This window comes from Tiliqua scincoides, chromosome 2, assembly GCF_035046505.1.
Source record: "Tiliqua scincoides isolate rTilSci1 chromosome 2, rTilSci1.hap2, whole genome shotgun sequence".
Taxonomy (NCBI): Eukaryota; Metazoa; Chordata; class Lepidosauria; order Squamata; family Scincidae; genus Tiliqua; species Tiliqua scincoides.
The window spans coordinates 213,622,227-213,638,797 of record NC_089822.1 but is presented as its reverse complement, the minus strand read 5'-3'; the positions used below and the strand labels follow the sequence as shown (position 1 = coordinate 213,638,797).

Sequence of the window (16,571 nt, the reverse complement as noted above, 5' to 3'; positions counted from 1 at the left end):
TGTGTTTTCTTCTACTATAGTGCTTTTACACTTGCTGTCTTGTAACATTTTGTAGCTTTCATTGACTATTGCGTTGCTTGCATAGAAAAAGCATGTGCTGGTAGCTCTCAAAAACTCGACTGATTCATTGTCAATCATTTCATCCCCTGTAGTCAAAAATGATATTGCTCATTCATTGCTCTCAGAGCCAACTTGAATGTGTGTGTTTTCAAAACTATGTGCTCTAACTATGTGTCATATTAGGGTCATTATATCATGTTTTCTTTTTCCAGATGTAGAAATTGTATCCTGTGGTTTTTCCCCTTAGAATAAAAATTTTATTTTTTCTTTTTATAAAGGCACCAGAAGTCATACGAATGCAAGATAGCAATCCATTCAGTTTCCAATCTGATGTCTATTCTTATGGAATTGTACTGTATGAACTGATGACAGGAGAGCTACCATATTCCCATATTAACAATAGAGACCAGGTGAGAGCAGGTCTTTTTTTACGTACTGCATTGTATTTCTAAAGAAAATATATTTACTATTTCAGATTACCTCTAGATTTTCTGTGGAATGTAATGGAACAAATAATTGCACTTTACCTCATTCTTTTGTGTGAGAATGGCAAATCTAATAACTTCAAAATTAGCTTGTGCAAATCTGATGTACAATGTGCCTCATGTAGAAGATTTTGTGCAGGCATATTGACTTGCAGTGCCATTAAAATGCCAGTCCACCAGCAAGATTAGGGCACGCTGTCCTAGCAGCTTTATTTGCTAGTGCAGTAAATTGTAGCATCAGCTTGTTAAGTATGATGAACCAGTTGTACAACTATGAATTAACAGCATAGTTTAAACAAATATGAGTCTGTGGCAATCAAGGAATTCTCCCTAGAAATCTAGGGTGAAAGTTCTAGGAATCCTGTTGGTCCCACTGACTGCTGTTTCATTCCAGATTGTGCCCCCTTTAACTCTGTCCCCATGTGTTACCACCCTGCATACTTGTGTGGCTTCCTCACTCCAAGGGGCCCCTCCTCCCAAGACAAGCAATAGTCAGTACAAACAGAATTATTATAGAAAGCTGTGATGCAGCCCTGTTCACCGTAACACAGGGTATTTTTCTAGTGGCTGTTTGCTGATGTTCCTTCTGCATCTTTTTAGATTATGAGCTGCTTTGGGACAGGGAACCATTTAATTATTTGTTTCTCTGCAAACTGGTGTGTGAACCTTTTTGCTGAAAGATGGTTGTTTGACCTGCAAGGGAAGGGGGTCTTAGCAAGAGGTACACACCCCTTTTAAGTTCTGGCTCCCCCTAGTTGTCCAGGGTGATCCTGTTTCACCTGCTATCCCTGCTAAGCTTCAGAAGTAGCTGCGGGGAGGGGATTGGTTGTCACCCTTGGTTCTTGGCCACTGTCTCAGGGCAGACCTGCCTCCTCGGTGCAGCTGGGCCTCTTTTCTTGGGTCTTCCCCAGCCATTCACCCCCTCAGTCTTAACTCAGCCATCCTCATTCCACATCTTGAACTGAGCAGTAGCCTGCTGTCCCCACCCCTTCCTACACCCCCAGCACCTTCTCCACCCCCTGTCTGGGCCATCGATGGGAATGGAGAAGCATTGGGAGCTTTACTTCCCCCCTTTCTTTCCTGGAGTATGACACAGAAGCTTCTTTGCTCCAGGGATGTAAATTGCACACCTGTGAGTGCGCTCCCTCCCTGCTCTGCAGGCTCCAGAGGCCTGATTAAGTCATTTCTTCCCAACATTGCATACTGTATATGCAACATGGATAAAATGTGTACACCTGTAGGCCTGACAGAAATGCACAGACCAAGGGAGGCAATGCCCCAACAGATGGCCAACCAGGCCAATGGTACTCTGGATAACAATCCCAACTGGCCTATGGAGGCCTGTGCCATGCTGCATTCCCTGACGTCAGTCCCCTGCAGACCTGCAAGGGGTAAGTTGGGATCTAGACAGAATATATCAGTGTTCTTAATACAGATGGGATCCTTTATCCATTGATTCAGCTCCCCCACGCACCACCCATTAACATGGTTTGTTACCTTACTGGGTTTGTAACCTTACTGGGGCAAAGTGTTATATTAACAGGTCGCTTTAAGCATTCAAGCCTATAGCGCAACGTGAACAGGCTGCCAGCAGCCTGAATGCTTGATGAAATTAGATATCATTTATACCTAATAAAATAGATACAATACAGAGATATGAAATAATGTTAAATAGGAAGTGGTTATGATTTATGTTCAATTTATCAATTTGTTTGCCTCTTTTTTTCTTAGATCATTTTTATGGTTGGTCGAGGATATGCATCTCCAGACCTCAGTAGACTATACAAAAACTGCCCCAAAGCTATGAAAAGACTTGTAGCAGATTGTGTGAAGAAGGTTAGGGAAGAAAGGCCTCTCTTTCCACAGGTAAGATCTTTTTAAGGAGTCTAAAATTGGTATTCTCTAGCATGCGTTTGAACACAATTAGATGGAACATCCTCTGATCCGTTTCCCAAAAGACACCAAACTTCTAAACTTAAGTTCCTTTTTGAAAGTAGAACAAGAACTACTTCTAAATTGAATTAGTATCTGGTTGCACAATATGTATGCTTAGTGTTCTAGGGAGGTCGCCTCATTCATATTGAGTGTAGAAAACAATGAGAAGTTTTGCAGTGATCAAATACTTCCTAAGTATGCTTTGACAAATTTTGAGATAAACCTGAAACACTGATGATGATGATGACGGTGATGTAAAAGATTATGTTAAATATTCCTGTTCTAGGAACCACATCCTTATTAATACTACCAACCTAGTTTCATGGGCTGGTGGGCATTCCTGCATATCAGTTTGTGGATGGTGCTGTAACTTTTGGAAATTTTATCAGCGATTCGTTTTTATGGGACTCTGTTGTTGTGTGTCCTGTAAGATCCTGCTTATAAACATTATTTTAGTTTGTAAGACTCTGGGCAATGAGCCTATTTAGCCATATTTTTTTTATACTGAATGCTCCAGGACCTGCAAAAGGAATACAGCAGGTAATACTTTGGGAAATTAATTTGATGTTTTCTTCCTACAAGTTGCTTTTTCAAAACAGTTTAAAATTATATCCCACTTTTTCCAGTTGGACTCAGGATGGCTCACAATCAAACTTAAAAACCATATTATGTCAATTCAATATAAAGGTTTAATATAAAACTAAACAGCAGCAAAACAATTAAAAAACAAACCAGCAGGATAGCAATAAAACCAAAGGATATTGGAGATTACCTGCTAAAATTTAAAAAACAAAAACAAAATTTTTTTTACTCCCTCAAGGATATTGGCAGAGAAGGCCCCAGCTGCATCTCACTAGGCAAGGAATTCCTTAATGCTTGTGCTATCCTGAATTTGTATTAACCTGTACTGTTATACAGCTTTCTTAATTTTGCCAACAAAGAATTGCCAATCAATCCCATTTCTCACTGCCAGTGGAAACTAAGGGTGCAAACCTACTTTGTGCTGTATCCAGCGTGGGATAGGGGTCCAAAATGGCTCAGCCAGAGGTAAGGGGAAACTTTTTTCCCTTACCTCCGAGTAAGGCACCCTTACCCCTATGGGTCTCCTTGTGCCACCTCAAGTCTGAGGAGAGTGGAACAGCATGAAGCCGCTCCGAGCTCCCTGGAAATGGGTTCGGATCTGGCATAACTGCCGGGTCCCAGTCCCACCTCCCGCTCCCCATCCACCCGCCCCTGGGGCCACCCACTGCTCACCCTCTCCCCACCTCAGAACGCCTCCTCCCCGCCTACCCCAGAGCCTTGCGTGGGCCCAGCTTGGCCGACACAAGGCTCATCACGCAAGCCACCACAGAGGTTGGATTCAGCCTCCGTGTGCCAGTGCACTTTCGTGCACTGGCGTGGTTTGCTCATGAGGAGGTACAAACATGCTTTACGGCACGTTTGCAACCCTCCTGGGTTGACACAAGGGACTTGCACCAGCCCAAGGGCACCTCTGGATTGCGTTCTAAGCCTACATCTACCTGAACTCATCCCTTGTTACTCTCACCTCCTCCTTTCCCTCCCCTTCCCCGCTGTTGAAATTTAGCTTTCAGGCTCCTCAGGTCTGAGGAACTCTGTGTAAGCTGCCTTATACAGAGTCAGTTCATCTGTCTATCTAGGTCAGTATTGTCTAGTCCAGGGGTGTCCAAACTTTTTGGCAGGAGGGCCACATCATCTCTCTGACACTGTGTCGGGGGCTGGGGAAAAAAAGAATTAATTTACATTTCAAATGTGAATAAATTTACATAAATGTATATATTAGACATGGAACTTATATGAATGAATGAAGGCCTTGCAATAGCTCAAGGCCTCTAAAAGACCTTGCACAAAGCAAAGCTAGCCTTTCCTTTGCTGCCACTGCTGCATCACAGATGTGAAACAGCAAACAACAGCAGGTGGAGGGAGCCCTCGACCCACAGCTAACAGAAGAGGTCAAATACTTGGCTGTCACTCTAAGAGCAGTTGCATGAAACCTGCATGGGCTCCAGCAAGTCTCCGGAGGGCCAGAGGTTCATTGGAGACTGGGGACTCCCTGAGGGCCGGATTGGGAGTCTTCGAGGGCCGTAAATGGCCCCAGGGCCGAGGTTTGGGCACCCCTGATCTAGTCTGAGTGGCAGTGGTTGTCTCGGATTTCAGAGAGGGATCTTTCTTACCTGGAAATGCTAGGGATTGAATCTGAGATCTTCTGACTGTAAAGCATGTGTGCTACCACTATGCTGTTGCCCTTTCCTTGGGAGCTACAGAATATTCAGCACTACAGTACAGTGCCTGGACTTGAAATTACGCATTTCTATAACTTTCGTTGTATAATTTTTCTTTTCTTCCTCTTCCCTTTAGATATTGTCTTCCATTGAATTGCTGCAGTATTCTTTACCTAAAATCAATCGAAGTGCTTCAGAACCTTCTCTGCATCGTGCAACCCACACACAGGATATAAATTCATGCACGTTGACATCAACAAAGCTACCTGTATTTTAGGAGGTCTGTGTGCACTGCCCACTGCTCTCTCCAATAACAGTTATAGCAGTTGTGCTTCCAAGGCCTCAGTCTACAGGATTGCAGTGCTAGCATGGGATTCAGCTGGATGCCAGTTTTAAGAATGAGCTGCTATGAATTTATCATTCTGATCCTACAGGGACAAAACTCCGTGTTGCCTTTTTCTACAGTTTATCATATTGAAATAGTTAACAGACTATACAAGAAGTTCTATTGCTATTTTTTATAGACGCACTTGAGCCTTATTTTTTTTCCCCATATGCATAAAAAGGAAAAAAAGAATTGCTACTTTGGCAAGTTTTGACTCTTTCATTCTTTTGAAACTGGTATTTTTCTAAAGCAACAATAACAGCTTAGCATTTGAGAGAAGTCAGTGCAGATGGTGCTGTTCTTCTGATATCCTAAGACCTTGTGCCATTCAAGCTGGTGGGATTGTAACTCAAACGGCCATCCACCAAGAAGACTTAAGGGAAGCGGGAAGTGCAAGTTCTGGAAAGTTTCTCCTACTAAGTATTTTTCAAGACAATGACATTTTAAACATCATTATTATGTCAACACACATAGTTTTGCACATAGGAGGAAATGCTAATATAAAGGCAAGAATATTATTCTAACTAGTACTGCTCACAGAAGGAAGCTAGCACAATCATGCTACAATCCTCTTACAGCAACATAAAAAGCTTATTGGGTACTTTAGACTTGTTTCTTGCAGCACCTTGAGGTGTCCAGTGAGGAACTATAGTTTTGGGGGGAGGAGAAGAAGCAAGCTAAGTAATGCTGTCAGTATATTTCTGCAAAAAAGCAGCCTTTAGCCTGTTTTGAAACTGTTTTCCAAGATGCACTATAAAGAAACTTGGTGTATACAGGTTTTTCCCTTGCTGATTTTGGGTTTTAATTCTGTTTTTAATTTTGTTTTTATTGCTCCTAAGAAAGAAGCATTTATTGTAAGCCCAGGTTCTTCTGATTTATCTTATTTTAATAAAATAAATTAAATTTCAGTTTGACATTCAATTAATTCTTTTCCAATTGATCTTTCAAACTTTGTATGTGATATTAGAAATATGTTGTATGTAGTCGTGATACCTAATTTATAAATCATGTGTACACATCAAGTGTTCCCAAATTTTTTACAGGCTCTAGAGGCTACTACCTGATTTATAAATGCCAAGGGGTGTGCCTATAATGGTTATTGGGCAGTCATACTCTCCTCCCCTCCCCCGTCTCAGCTTGTTTTACTTTTGAAGTACATAGCCTAATCTGCCATGTTAGTTTTGCAACCCAACAAAAATTTGGTCATGACCCAGTGGTGGGTCCTGGACCCACAATTTGGGAACTGCTGGTATTCATACATTCAGAATGCATCTTACACAAGAGTTAGTTTCTGAAGTTGGCATCTAAGTGTAAAACTGCACAAACTCAAAATTACTGTGAAAATATGTATTTAACTACATATTTTCTACAAACTACAAAAGGCAAGCAGGAACTGAAACTGACTGAGGAAATAGATTTTCACATCTTATCCTTGTTCTGAGACATGTGCTCTGTGATTGGAATGGTGAGCAGAATAACCTGCATTATTTAAACTGTTTATCTCTGTTTCTTTTCAAGCACATTTACTTGAATATGTGCAAGTAAAGTGTGCCTAGGATGTGGTTCAGCTGTACTTTTTTAGGAGAGTGTAAAAATACTGAAACAACTTTCATCTAATAGTGTTTTGGGGGGGAAACCTCATTTATGGTCTCTCTCAAAAGGTAGGTAGATAGTGGTAGATACTTGCCACTAATATTTCTATATGTGTGCATTGCAACACAAATATTTTTTTCACCCATATTTACAGGCAATACAAATCTCAAAACCATTTGTATCTTTCAGATGTAGCAAAGCAAATGATTAAATTTTGATATAGGGAAATCAATACTTCTTGTTTTAACCAGTGGAAAATAGATGGTTAATATTTTTCGTACTGAGTAACCACCACTGTTATGGCATGCCAAGGTGACATTCCAAAATGCTTACTAATGGCATTTCTTCCTAAAATTACCTTTTACACTGAGGATAGTAACCAAAATTTTCAAAGTTATATTATGGTCTACCTTGTGCTTGAAGAGCATGCAAGCTGTATGTCATAAATGGTACTGATCCAAGCCAAATGGCACCCAATTTTTCTGTTCTCCCCCCATCAGTCATGTGTGTTAGAAAACACATGCCCCAACCACCACCTCTGCGACCTTTAGTCCACTTTGCTGCTTCTAAACAGGATGAGCAGAAGGATGCTGGGAGCAGAAAAGGGAGTCCTCTTCCTCCTATAGCAGTTTTTCTCCCAGTCTTTAGAGGGGACCATGATTCATTTCCAATTGCTCTTTTGGAAGGAGAGCTATTAGAACAGGGTCACGGTGACACTCCCTTCACTTCCCGTCCGGCTCTGTTGTCGTAATTGTTCACAGCAGCAGCACTTGAAAAGGAAGTGGGTCGCTGACCCTCTGCTCATTAGCTCTCCTTTCCTTGCAGGGCAACATAGCTAGCTGGGTGGACAACAGGCTGGTGGAAGTGGTGGGCAAGTAGACGGCCTGAAGCATCCTCAATCAGTTCATTGCCTCCCCCTGACGGCGGTTTGAAATGACTGTTTCACCTGGGCTCTGGGGGGTTGCCCTGATCATAGATGCTTTAATTGCATGCCATAGATAAACACAAACTATTGGGATGGATCAAAGTTTCTGCAAACACTTAACCTGATGGAGCTTCTACTAAGCAAGGGGCACTGGCAAATGAAGTGGAGGCTAAAACTGCACAAGCAAGGTTACAGGTATTCTGACAGGCCTAGGAAATGTCAACTACAGATTTACCTCTCTGTGTTGTAGGGGTGACTTCCTTAATTATAGACCATCCTCAACTTTCACAGTTCTTTTGATTCCCTACAGTTTTGGATTTGAAGTTTGTGCAGTCCTGTTCCTCGCGTTTGTGTTCACATCCACCTCACCATTTTTTTCATTCTATGGGGTAACCTGTGTTTTCCTTTCTGTAGTGAAAGCCTTAGAACTGGGTATTGTGCTTCTCTCTTGGTTCAGTGCATTCAGCCAATCAGCTGCCATGTGACCTGAAAGTTTAAATTCCCTTGTGGAGACTGGGGCATTCCTGACAGATGGGAATGTCCCTCGTCACTTCATATTGGCAGGTCAAGCCCAAAAGGAGGGTGGAGTTCCCTGTGCATAGGGACTAGGTCCCAGATCATTCCTGCCTCGTGCACAGGCTGGTCGCTCTCCTGGAGCTCTCCTGCACAGCACTTCTCCTTCCCTCCTCCTGGGTCTCATCAGCAGGGGTGGTGGGAAGCTCTCCAGAGCAGGCGGGCATGTTCCTCCCCGCAGTGCTTGCAGCCTGCCTTTGTGCCTTGATGTTCCTAGGTCCCTGGAGCATTGCAGCCACATGCCCACTCCCAGAGACACAAGCAGCTGGTTGGCTTTTGGTGATTGAAGAACTGAACCCTTAAGACCTAGTTCCATAAGGATTTTGCGAAGACTGCTTCTTTCTCCATCTAGAGAATTACAGAAAGCTGTCCTTTGTCTCTGTTCAAAGGCCTTGGATGAAAGTTTCTGAAAGCAACAAAGATGATTCATTTGAGGTTGATCTTGCAGTGTTGGGGCCCATACAGATGTCTTGCCTTAAACTAGGAGTATCCATTGAGATAGGATTTGATAACTCTTAAGCTCAGTGGTAATATTGCCTGTATCATGTATTGAAATGTGAATTGCTTTGTGTTTTGTATCTTTTAACACCTCCAGTTAATTTCTCGGATGGAGTATCATTTTAGACAACTCACTAGCTCAGCAGTTCTCAGACGACTTACCTTTGCAACCAACCTTGTCTGTATTGAGTCCCAGACCTGCTGCAACCAGGAAGTTGTAGGACAATGAGGTGTGCAATCCAGAAGTTACAATCTAGAAGGTCATGCCAGTATGTGACCCGTATTATTGACCATGTCATGCTGCATTTAAACTGTGTTGCAACCCACTGGTGGGTTGCAACCTGATTTTTGGACTAGGAAACTGCAAGGGGATCCAGGATGCAATGCGGCCAGTGACATGAGTTGTACTTCATATTGCCCTGCAGATTCCTGATCTCAGTACACGCACACAATCCACCAAAAATTGGTTGTGACCCACAGTTTGAGAAATGCTGTACTAGCTTATTAGGTTACCTGAGGAATATTCTAGGAATTTTGTCAGGAGTTTATCATTTTTCTTAAGTAAATAAAAGCTCTGTGTACTGTGGATGGTTTAGGGCAATTGAGTTGGATTCAAAGAGCTATATAAACAAGTCTAAGGTGTTGGGCATGCCTAGTGGATCTCTGACCTCTTTTTGGCAGGGCATAAAAAGCCATATCAAAAGTTTGTTTCAAATTTATCTCTGATTTCAAAGAAACTTGCTGTGTAGCATGGGGAAGGGGCAGGTTTGCTGTTCCCAGAAACTGAAGTATGAATCTCCCTTGGACATGTGGAGCTATGAAGTTCTTTGGAAATACTAACTGAAAATCTCTGTTTACACTGTAGATGTCAAATAGCAGTTTACAATTTTCAAGTTCATATAAGCTTTTTAATATCTAATATGATTGTGTTTGCATGTCATCCTAAAAGCAGTGATGTGACTTTCCAGTTTATATTTATGCTATGGTAAGGAGTGCTACTGCCTTGCACCTGATCATAAACATTAACTGCATACATTAATTTAGTATCAGTCAGCTTCCTTATCCTACTATATAGAAATGAATTAAAAGTGGAAAAATGGTGCAGATAGTCTATCAAATGAATCTTATGGTAAATGTTCAAGAAGAGTTGCATTGAAAAATCAATATTGCTTTCATGGCTTAGGCATGTAGGTAGCAGCAGGGATAGATAGACTGTAGCTTCTATCTGGGACAGCTTCTGTTTTGCATGTAGAAGGTCCCAGGTTCAATCCTAGTATCTCAATATAGGGTGGGCGAAAATTCATCTTTGAAACTTTGGAATAGCTCCCTCCAAACCCTGGTCCACAAGCTGGGGTTTAGGAGAAGCTATCAGCTCCATGAGCGGAGCTTATCGTTCTGGTGTGCCATGGCTCTCGATGTCCCCCGATAAGGACAATAAAACACTCTGGGCAGTCGTATCTGCCAGGAAATCTGGGAGCCATGCCTGATGATGTGACTGCCCAGAGCATCACATCATTTCGATTGGGGGACATAGAGAGCCACAGTGCACCAGAATAGTGTCGGTGGCATTGGGGAAGGCATTCCAGTGTGCAGTGGTCTCCACTCTGGAGAGATACTGTGTCTAGTGTGCTGAGCTAGATAGATCAATGGTGTGATTTGGACACATAGGAAGCTGCCATATATACTTGGGGCCCCACATCTGCAGGGGTTCTGTTCCCTCCACAGATACAGAAACCACAGATAAGGGGGACTCTATTTAAATACTGTAGCAAGCCCCCATGTGCCTCCCCTGAGCACATTCTATTACCTTAGTTTTTGTGAACTGGAAGCACTGGGTTTCTTAAACCAACTGAAATCTTGCTAAACCTTGCTAATCTTGTGTTTATGCAAACACAAGCTTGCATAAAACATGCAGGGGAATAACTGAACCCTAACAGGAAGCACGCAATGTTAATGTTCAGTTTGGTTTCTACTAGTGTGCAGGCTGGTTGCCTGCACATTGCTCTTCTGTTTTGCAAGAATTTCTCGATTTAAGGAAGGACCAGCAGCACTTCCAGTGCTAGTACACAAATTAAGGTAGTGGAATAAGCTCAGGGTGCTCCACAGATCAATGAATCTGCAGATATCAGATCCATGAACCCGCCTGCACTATGTTCTAGTACTAGGGCACAGTATGACAGTCCTTCAACTGTTGAGTCCTAAGATTTCACTCAAGTGTGCTGTCCTGAATAGACTAATACAGATTGTACCTCGTTATGCACTGGAGTTCTGTGGCATACCAAATCAGTGGAAAAATAGCTTTAAAGACCAGTTCTTGCTCCTCCATTGTTGCCTCAGAATGCATTTATAGATGCTATACCTTATTCAGTCACTAGCTGGGGTGAAGAATGGAATGAAATTCCATTAGATTCTATTATTCACCCCATCTAGTGGCTGAATGTGGTAAAGCACACTGGGGTGGCAGTGGGTTTTTAAAGCTATCTTTAACCATGAAAAGCTTGCAACCAGTGTGGTTTAACAATGTGAAGGTAGGAAATTGGATTTTGGTGCCTTTTTTCTCATTATAAGGCATTTAAAGATGTACCCTGATCAGATGTGAGTCAATCAGTAGATGCCTTGTCAGTGGATACTGAGGTCCCACCTGTACTTACATCTGTCATAGAAAAATGGTTTCCTTTTTTTTTTTTTTTTTACCTATTTTGCTTTTAAATACAGATTATAAAATTTCTGCTTCAATTTTGGCTACAAGATTTTAAAAAATTAAATAAAATAAAGAAGATCAAACTGGTTTTTTTACCAAAAAGACAGTTGAAAAATGTGAGAACTATAATAAACATATTGGAATTTTTTGAAGTACATCCAGATAAGAAATTAGCCCTAGTGTTTTTAGACGCCCAGAAAGCCTTTGACAATGTACATTGGGACTTTATGATTAACTGTCTTCAAGAATTACATTTTGGTCCAAAATTTATTAAGATGATACAAGGAATATATTCAGATCAAAAAGCAAAGATAAGAGTGAATGGAGAATTGACGAGAGAGATCAACATTCAACAAGGAGTAAGAAAAGGTTGTCCACTTTCACCACTGTTGTTTATTTTGACACTAAAAATGTTGAATAATGTAATAAGAGAAGATGACAGGATGAAACTGTTTAAATTTAAAAGTGAAGAATACAAATTACAAGAGTTTGCAGATGATTTGGTATTTATTTTGGAAGATCCACTTAACTCCATAGGATTTTTGATAGAAGACTTAAAAGAATATGGGGAAGTGGCAGGTTTAAAAATAAATTACCAGAAGACCAAAATGATACTTAAAAATATAAGACAATGACATAGAATGTTATTTGTAGTCCAAATTCTTTTAATCAAAGTAAAACATCTAGGAATTATAATTACCAAAAAGACAACTACATTAATGGAAGACAGCTATATTAAATTAATGAAAGAAATAAAAAAAGGTTGGAGAAATATAATGAACTGCAATTATCCCTAATGGGAAGAATAGCTCTACTGAAAATGAAAATATTACCAGAATTAATGTTTTTATTCCAGACTATTCCGATTACTTTGAAGAGAACTTTTTTTGAAGAAATGAATAAAATTACTACAAAATTCATCTGGCAAGGTAAAAAACTGAGAATAAGACGGAAATTACTTCAAGAGGATAAAAAAAGAGCAGGATTTGGATTACCATACTGGGAATTATATTATCAAGCGGCAGCCCTAAACTGGATAAAAGATTGGGGACTCGTACCAAATTCTAAAATTTTAATTTTAGAAGCACATGATTTACAAATAGGCTGGCATGCATTCCTGTTTTATGATAAAGTCAAACAGAATGGATATTTTAGACAACACATTTTAAGAAGATCTTTAATTTGGATATGGGAACAGATAAAATACAAGATAAATTACCCAGATAGATAAAACTGCTTGAAATAGCAACTAAACCAAACTGGATTAAAAAAGACCAAAATAAATCATATAACGATCTGTTGAATATTAAAGGAGATATCTTAAGTAAGTTTGGGTTTACTTCATTTGTTAAATTTTTATAATGGCAAATATGATAGCTTTTTGTATTGAAGATTATTGTGTTTTTTTTCCAGTCGTTTGATTGCTTTTTTTTCTGAATAACACATGTTGTAATCTAGGGCCATATCCTTATGTGTAACCTGTGTAGTACCTGCCCAAAGTCTAACCCATTTTCCTCACCTGTATCTGTAATAAATAAAATATTTAATAAAAGAAAAAAACTGTTTCCTTTTGGAGTGGTTAGTTGCCAGATTCTGTTTGTGCAGCTGAGTGCAGGAGTATATGGGAGGTAAACATCTGCCACTTACTGAGCTGCTCAGTTCTGCAGGCAAGCTGCAGGGAGAGTGTCATGCCAGGCCAAAATTTAAAATTTTACTTCATTTTAAATAACAATGTGGAAGTCAAAGCCTGAAAAATGACATTCTTTTCAGCAGCAAGCAATATAGGTCCATGCGCCTGTAGTCACAGCAACAGTTGTTCAAATTCTGAAAGCAGAAGCAGACTGGGGAAGCCTACTTCATTTCCCCTGACACTCCACTGGCTCCTGTCCAAGCTAAAATTACTGACTGCTCAAAGCTTTTAGTTGCTTTTTAGATGATTGATACATGGAGAACACAATATCCAGAGAAAAAACAGTTTACATATTATTCAAATTCACATAATTCCTGGTCTAGAATTGATATGTGTTGGGCTTCAATATCCGGTTTAGGTGGAACGTTTCAGTCGGAAATTTTACCTAACATATACGCAGATCATAACCCAATTTCATTAATAATAAATAAAAAATTAAGGAGAAATATTTGGAAGCTAAATACAATTCAGTTGAATAATCAGGAATTTTTGAATCAAACAAAAATTGAAATGGAATTTTTTTTTAAGACTAATTTTCATTCAGAAACTAAAACACAAATGGTTTGGGATGCAAGTAAAGCATTCTTTCGAGGATTAGCAATTAGAAATGCAGTGAAACAAAGAACTGGACAAGAGAAGAAAATGAAAGATCTTGTACAAAGATTAGAGATGGGTGAAAAGGAATTACAGATAGAATCTACAAATCAGAGAATTCAACAAAGAATTAAGAAGATACAACATGAAATTAAAATACTCCAAACTCAGGAAATGGAAAATGGCAAAACAGAATTTTTTTGAAAATGCAAATAAACCAGGAAGATGGTTAGCCCACAAGCTTAAAAAAGAAAGACAAAAAAATCATATTAAGATATTGAAAGATTTGATGGGGAAAGAAGAAACAGAATTAGAAAAGAAAAAATTAATTATTGAACAATTTTATCAGTTATAGAACACCAGAAACAAAAAGTATATTTGAAGAAAAATAACAGTATCAAAAGCGATTAAAATACAAAAACTTCAAAAAATGCCAGGACCTGATGGATTACCAGCTGAGTATTATAAGAAATTTGAAGAAGTATTGTTGTTACCATTTAAAAAAGTCATTGATGATATATGGGAGACTGGAGAAATGCCAAATTCATGGAAGGAAGGAACAATTACTTTGATACATAAACCAGACACGGATGAAAAAGATATTAAAAATTATAGACCCATCTCGTTGTTAAACACGGATTATAAAATTTTTGTTTCAATTTTAGCTACAAGACTAAAGAAAGTATTGAATCAGATAATCAAAGAAGATCAAACTGGTTTTTTACCAAAAAGACAATTAAAAAACAACGTGAGAATGATAATAAATATATTGGAATTTTTTGAAGCCCATCCAGATAAGAAATTAGCTCTAGTGTTTCTAGATGCGGAGAAGGCTTTTGACAATTTACATTGGGATTTTATGATTAATTGTCTGCAAGAATTAGATTTTGGTCCAAAATTTATCAAGATGATACAAGGAATATATTCGGACCAGAAAGCAAGAATAAGAGTAAATGGAGATTTGACGAGAGAGATTAATATTCAACAAGGAGTAAGACAAGGTTGTCCACTTTCACCATTGTTGTTTATCTTGACATTAGAAATATTGAATAATGTAATAAGAGAAGATAGGGTGAAACCGCTCAAAATTAAAAGTGAAGAATATAAATTACAAGCGTTTGCGGATGATCTGGTATTTATTTTGGAAGATCCACTCAACTCTATGGAATTTTTGATAGAAGACTTAAAACAATATGGAGAAGTAGCAGGTTTAAAAATAAATTACCAGAAGAACAAAATGATACTTAAAAACATAAAAAATAATGATATAGAACAATTAAAGGCATTTGGACTACAGATAACAAACAGAGTAAAATATCTAGGAATTACAATTACAAAAAAGATAAGTATATTAATGGAAGATAATTATATCAAATTAATGAAAGAAATAAAAAAAGATTTGGAGAAATATAATAAACTGCAACTATCTCTAATGGGAAGAATAGCTTTGTTGAAAATGAAAATATTACCAAAATTAATGTTTTTATTTCAGACTATTCCGATTATTTTGAAGAGAGCTTTTTTTGAAGAAATGAACAAAATTACGACAAAATTCATCTGGCAAGGTAAAAAACCGAGAATAAGACTGAAATTATTGCAAGAAGATAAAAAAAAGAGCAGGATTTGGATTACCAGACTGGGAACTATATTATCAAGCAGCAGCCTTAAACTGAATAAAAGATTGGGGAGTTGTATTGAACGAAAAAATCTTAACATTAGAAGCACACGATTTACAAATAGGCTGGCATGCGTTCCTCTTTTATGATAAACAGCATGGATATTTTAAACAACATATTTTAAGAAGATCTCTAATTTGGATATGGGACCAGATAAAATATAAGATATATTTTAAATTACCTAGATGGATAAAACCACTCAAAATAGCAACCAATCCGAACGGGATTAAAAAAGATCAAAATAAACCATACAGTGACTTGCTGAATAATAAAGGAGAGATTTTAAGTAAGTCTGAGTTAGAAGAGAAAGGAATAAAGCTGGACTGGTGGAATGAAATGCAAAATGCAAGATTACGAGAAGACCAAAAAATAGGTCTATATGAAGAAGATATAAGTTTTGATAAAATATTTTTGATTGATGAGGGGAAGTATATAAGAAAAATGTACAGTTTTCTCCTGGAGATGAGAATGGAAGATGAGATCATTAAAGATGCAATGGTGTGTTGGGCAAAAATTTTTGGATATAATATCAATGGATGATTGGAATCAAATTTGGAATACGAATATTAAGATAACTAAAGCAGTGACTTTTAAAGAGAATTTATATAAAATGTTTTATAGATGGTGTTTAACACCAGAGAAGTTAGCAAAAATGTACTCTGGGTTATCAAATAAGTGTTGGAAATGTAATGAGCTAGAAGGAATTTTTTATCATATGTGGTGGACATGCGAAAAAGCAAAGAAATATTGAAAGATGATACATAAAGTGTTGCAAGAGATATTGCATTGTGTATTACCATTCAAACCAGAAATATTCCTCCTAAATGTGACATCAGAAATTAAAGACCAACCTAAGAAACACCTTATTGTAAATATTGTTACAGCGGCAAGAATATTGTTTGCGCAAAAATGGAAATCTATAGATGCACCAACTAAGGAAGATTTAATAGATAAAACTTCCATTTCTGCTACTTCATAAATTTTAACAGAAAGAATGAAAGAGAGAGGTTTGGATAGAGTAAGAAAATATTGGAAGTTTTTTTATGATTGGGTAGATAAATCTAGTTAGATAAAATTGAGTGTTTCGTAAAAATTAATTTTTCTATATCGATAAATATGCGAACCTTTGTATTGATGATTATTGTGTTTTTGAGTTAATTGAATGATGTATGTTGGAATCTGGGGCCAACCCTTATGTGTAACCTGTGTCGTACCC

General features: G+C 38.5%; 1 protein-coding gene across 5 annotated transcripts in view; it reads left to right on the top strand.

The window, feature by feature from the left end:
- RAF1 (Raf-1 proto-oncogene, serine/threonine kinase) overlaps positions 1–6,013 on the top strand; it is a 61,254-nt gene extending 55,241 nt beyond the window's left edge. For all 5 annotated transcript variants that reach the window (XM_066618114.1, XM_066618118.1, XM_066618117.1 and 2 more), the window contains 3 exons: positions 339–470; positions 2,277–2,411; positions 4,857–6,013. In XM_066618114.1, coding sequence (XP_066474211.1) covers positions 339–470; positions 2,277–2,411; positions 4,857–4,997 — 408 coding nt within the window. In that variant the 3' untranslated portion in view covers positions 4,998–6,013. The remainder of the gene's footprint in view (positions 1–338; positions 471–2,276; positions 2,412–4,856) is intronic.
- Positions 6,014–16,571: the final 10,558 nt, after the last annotated feature.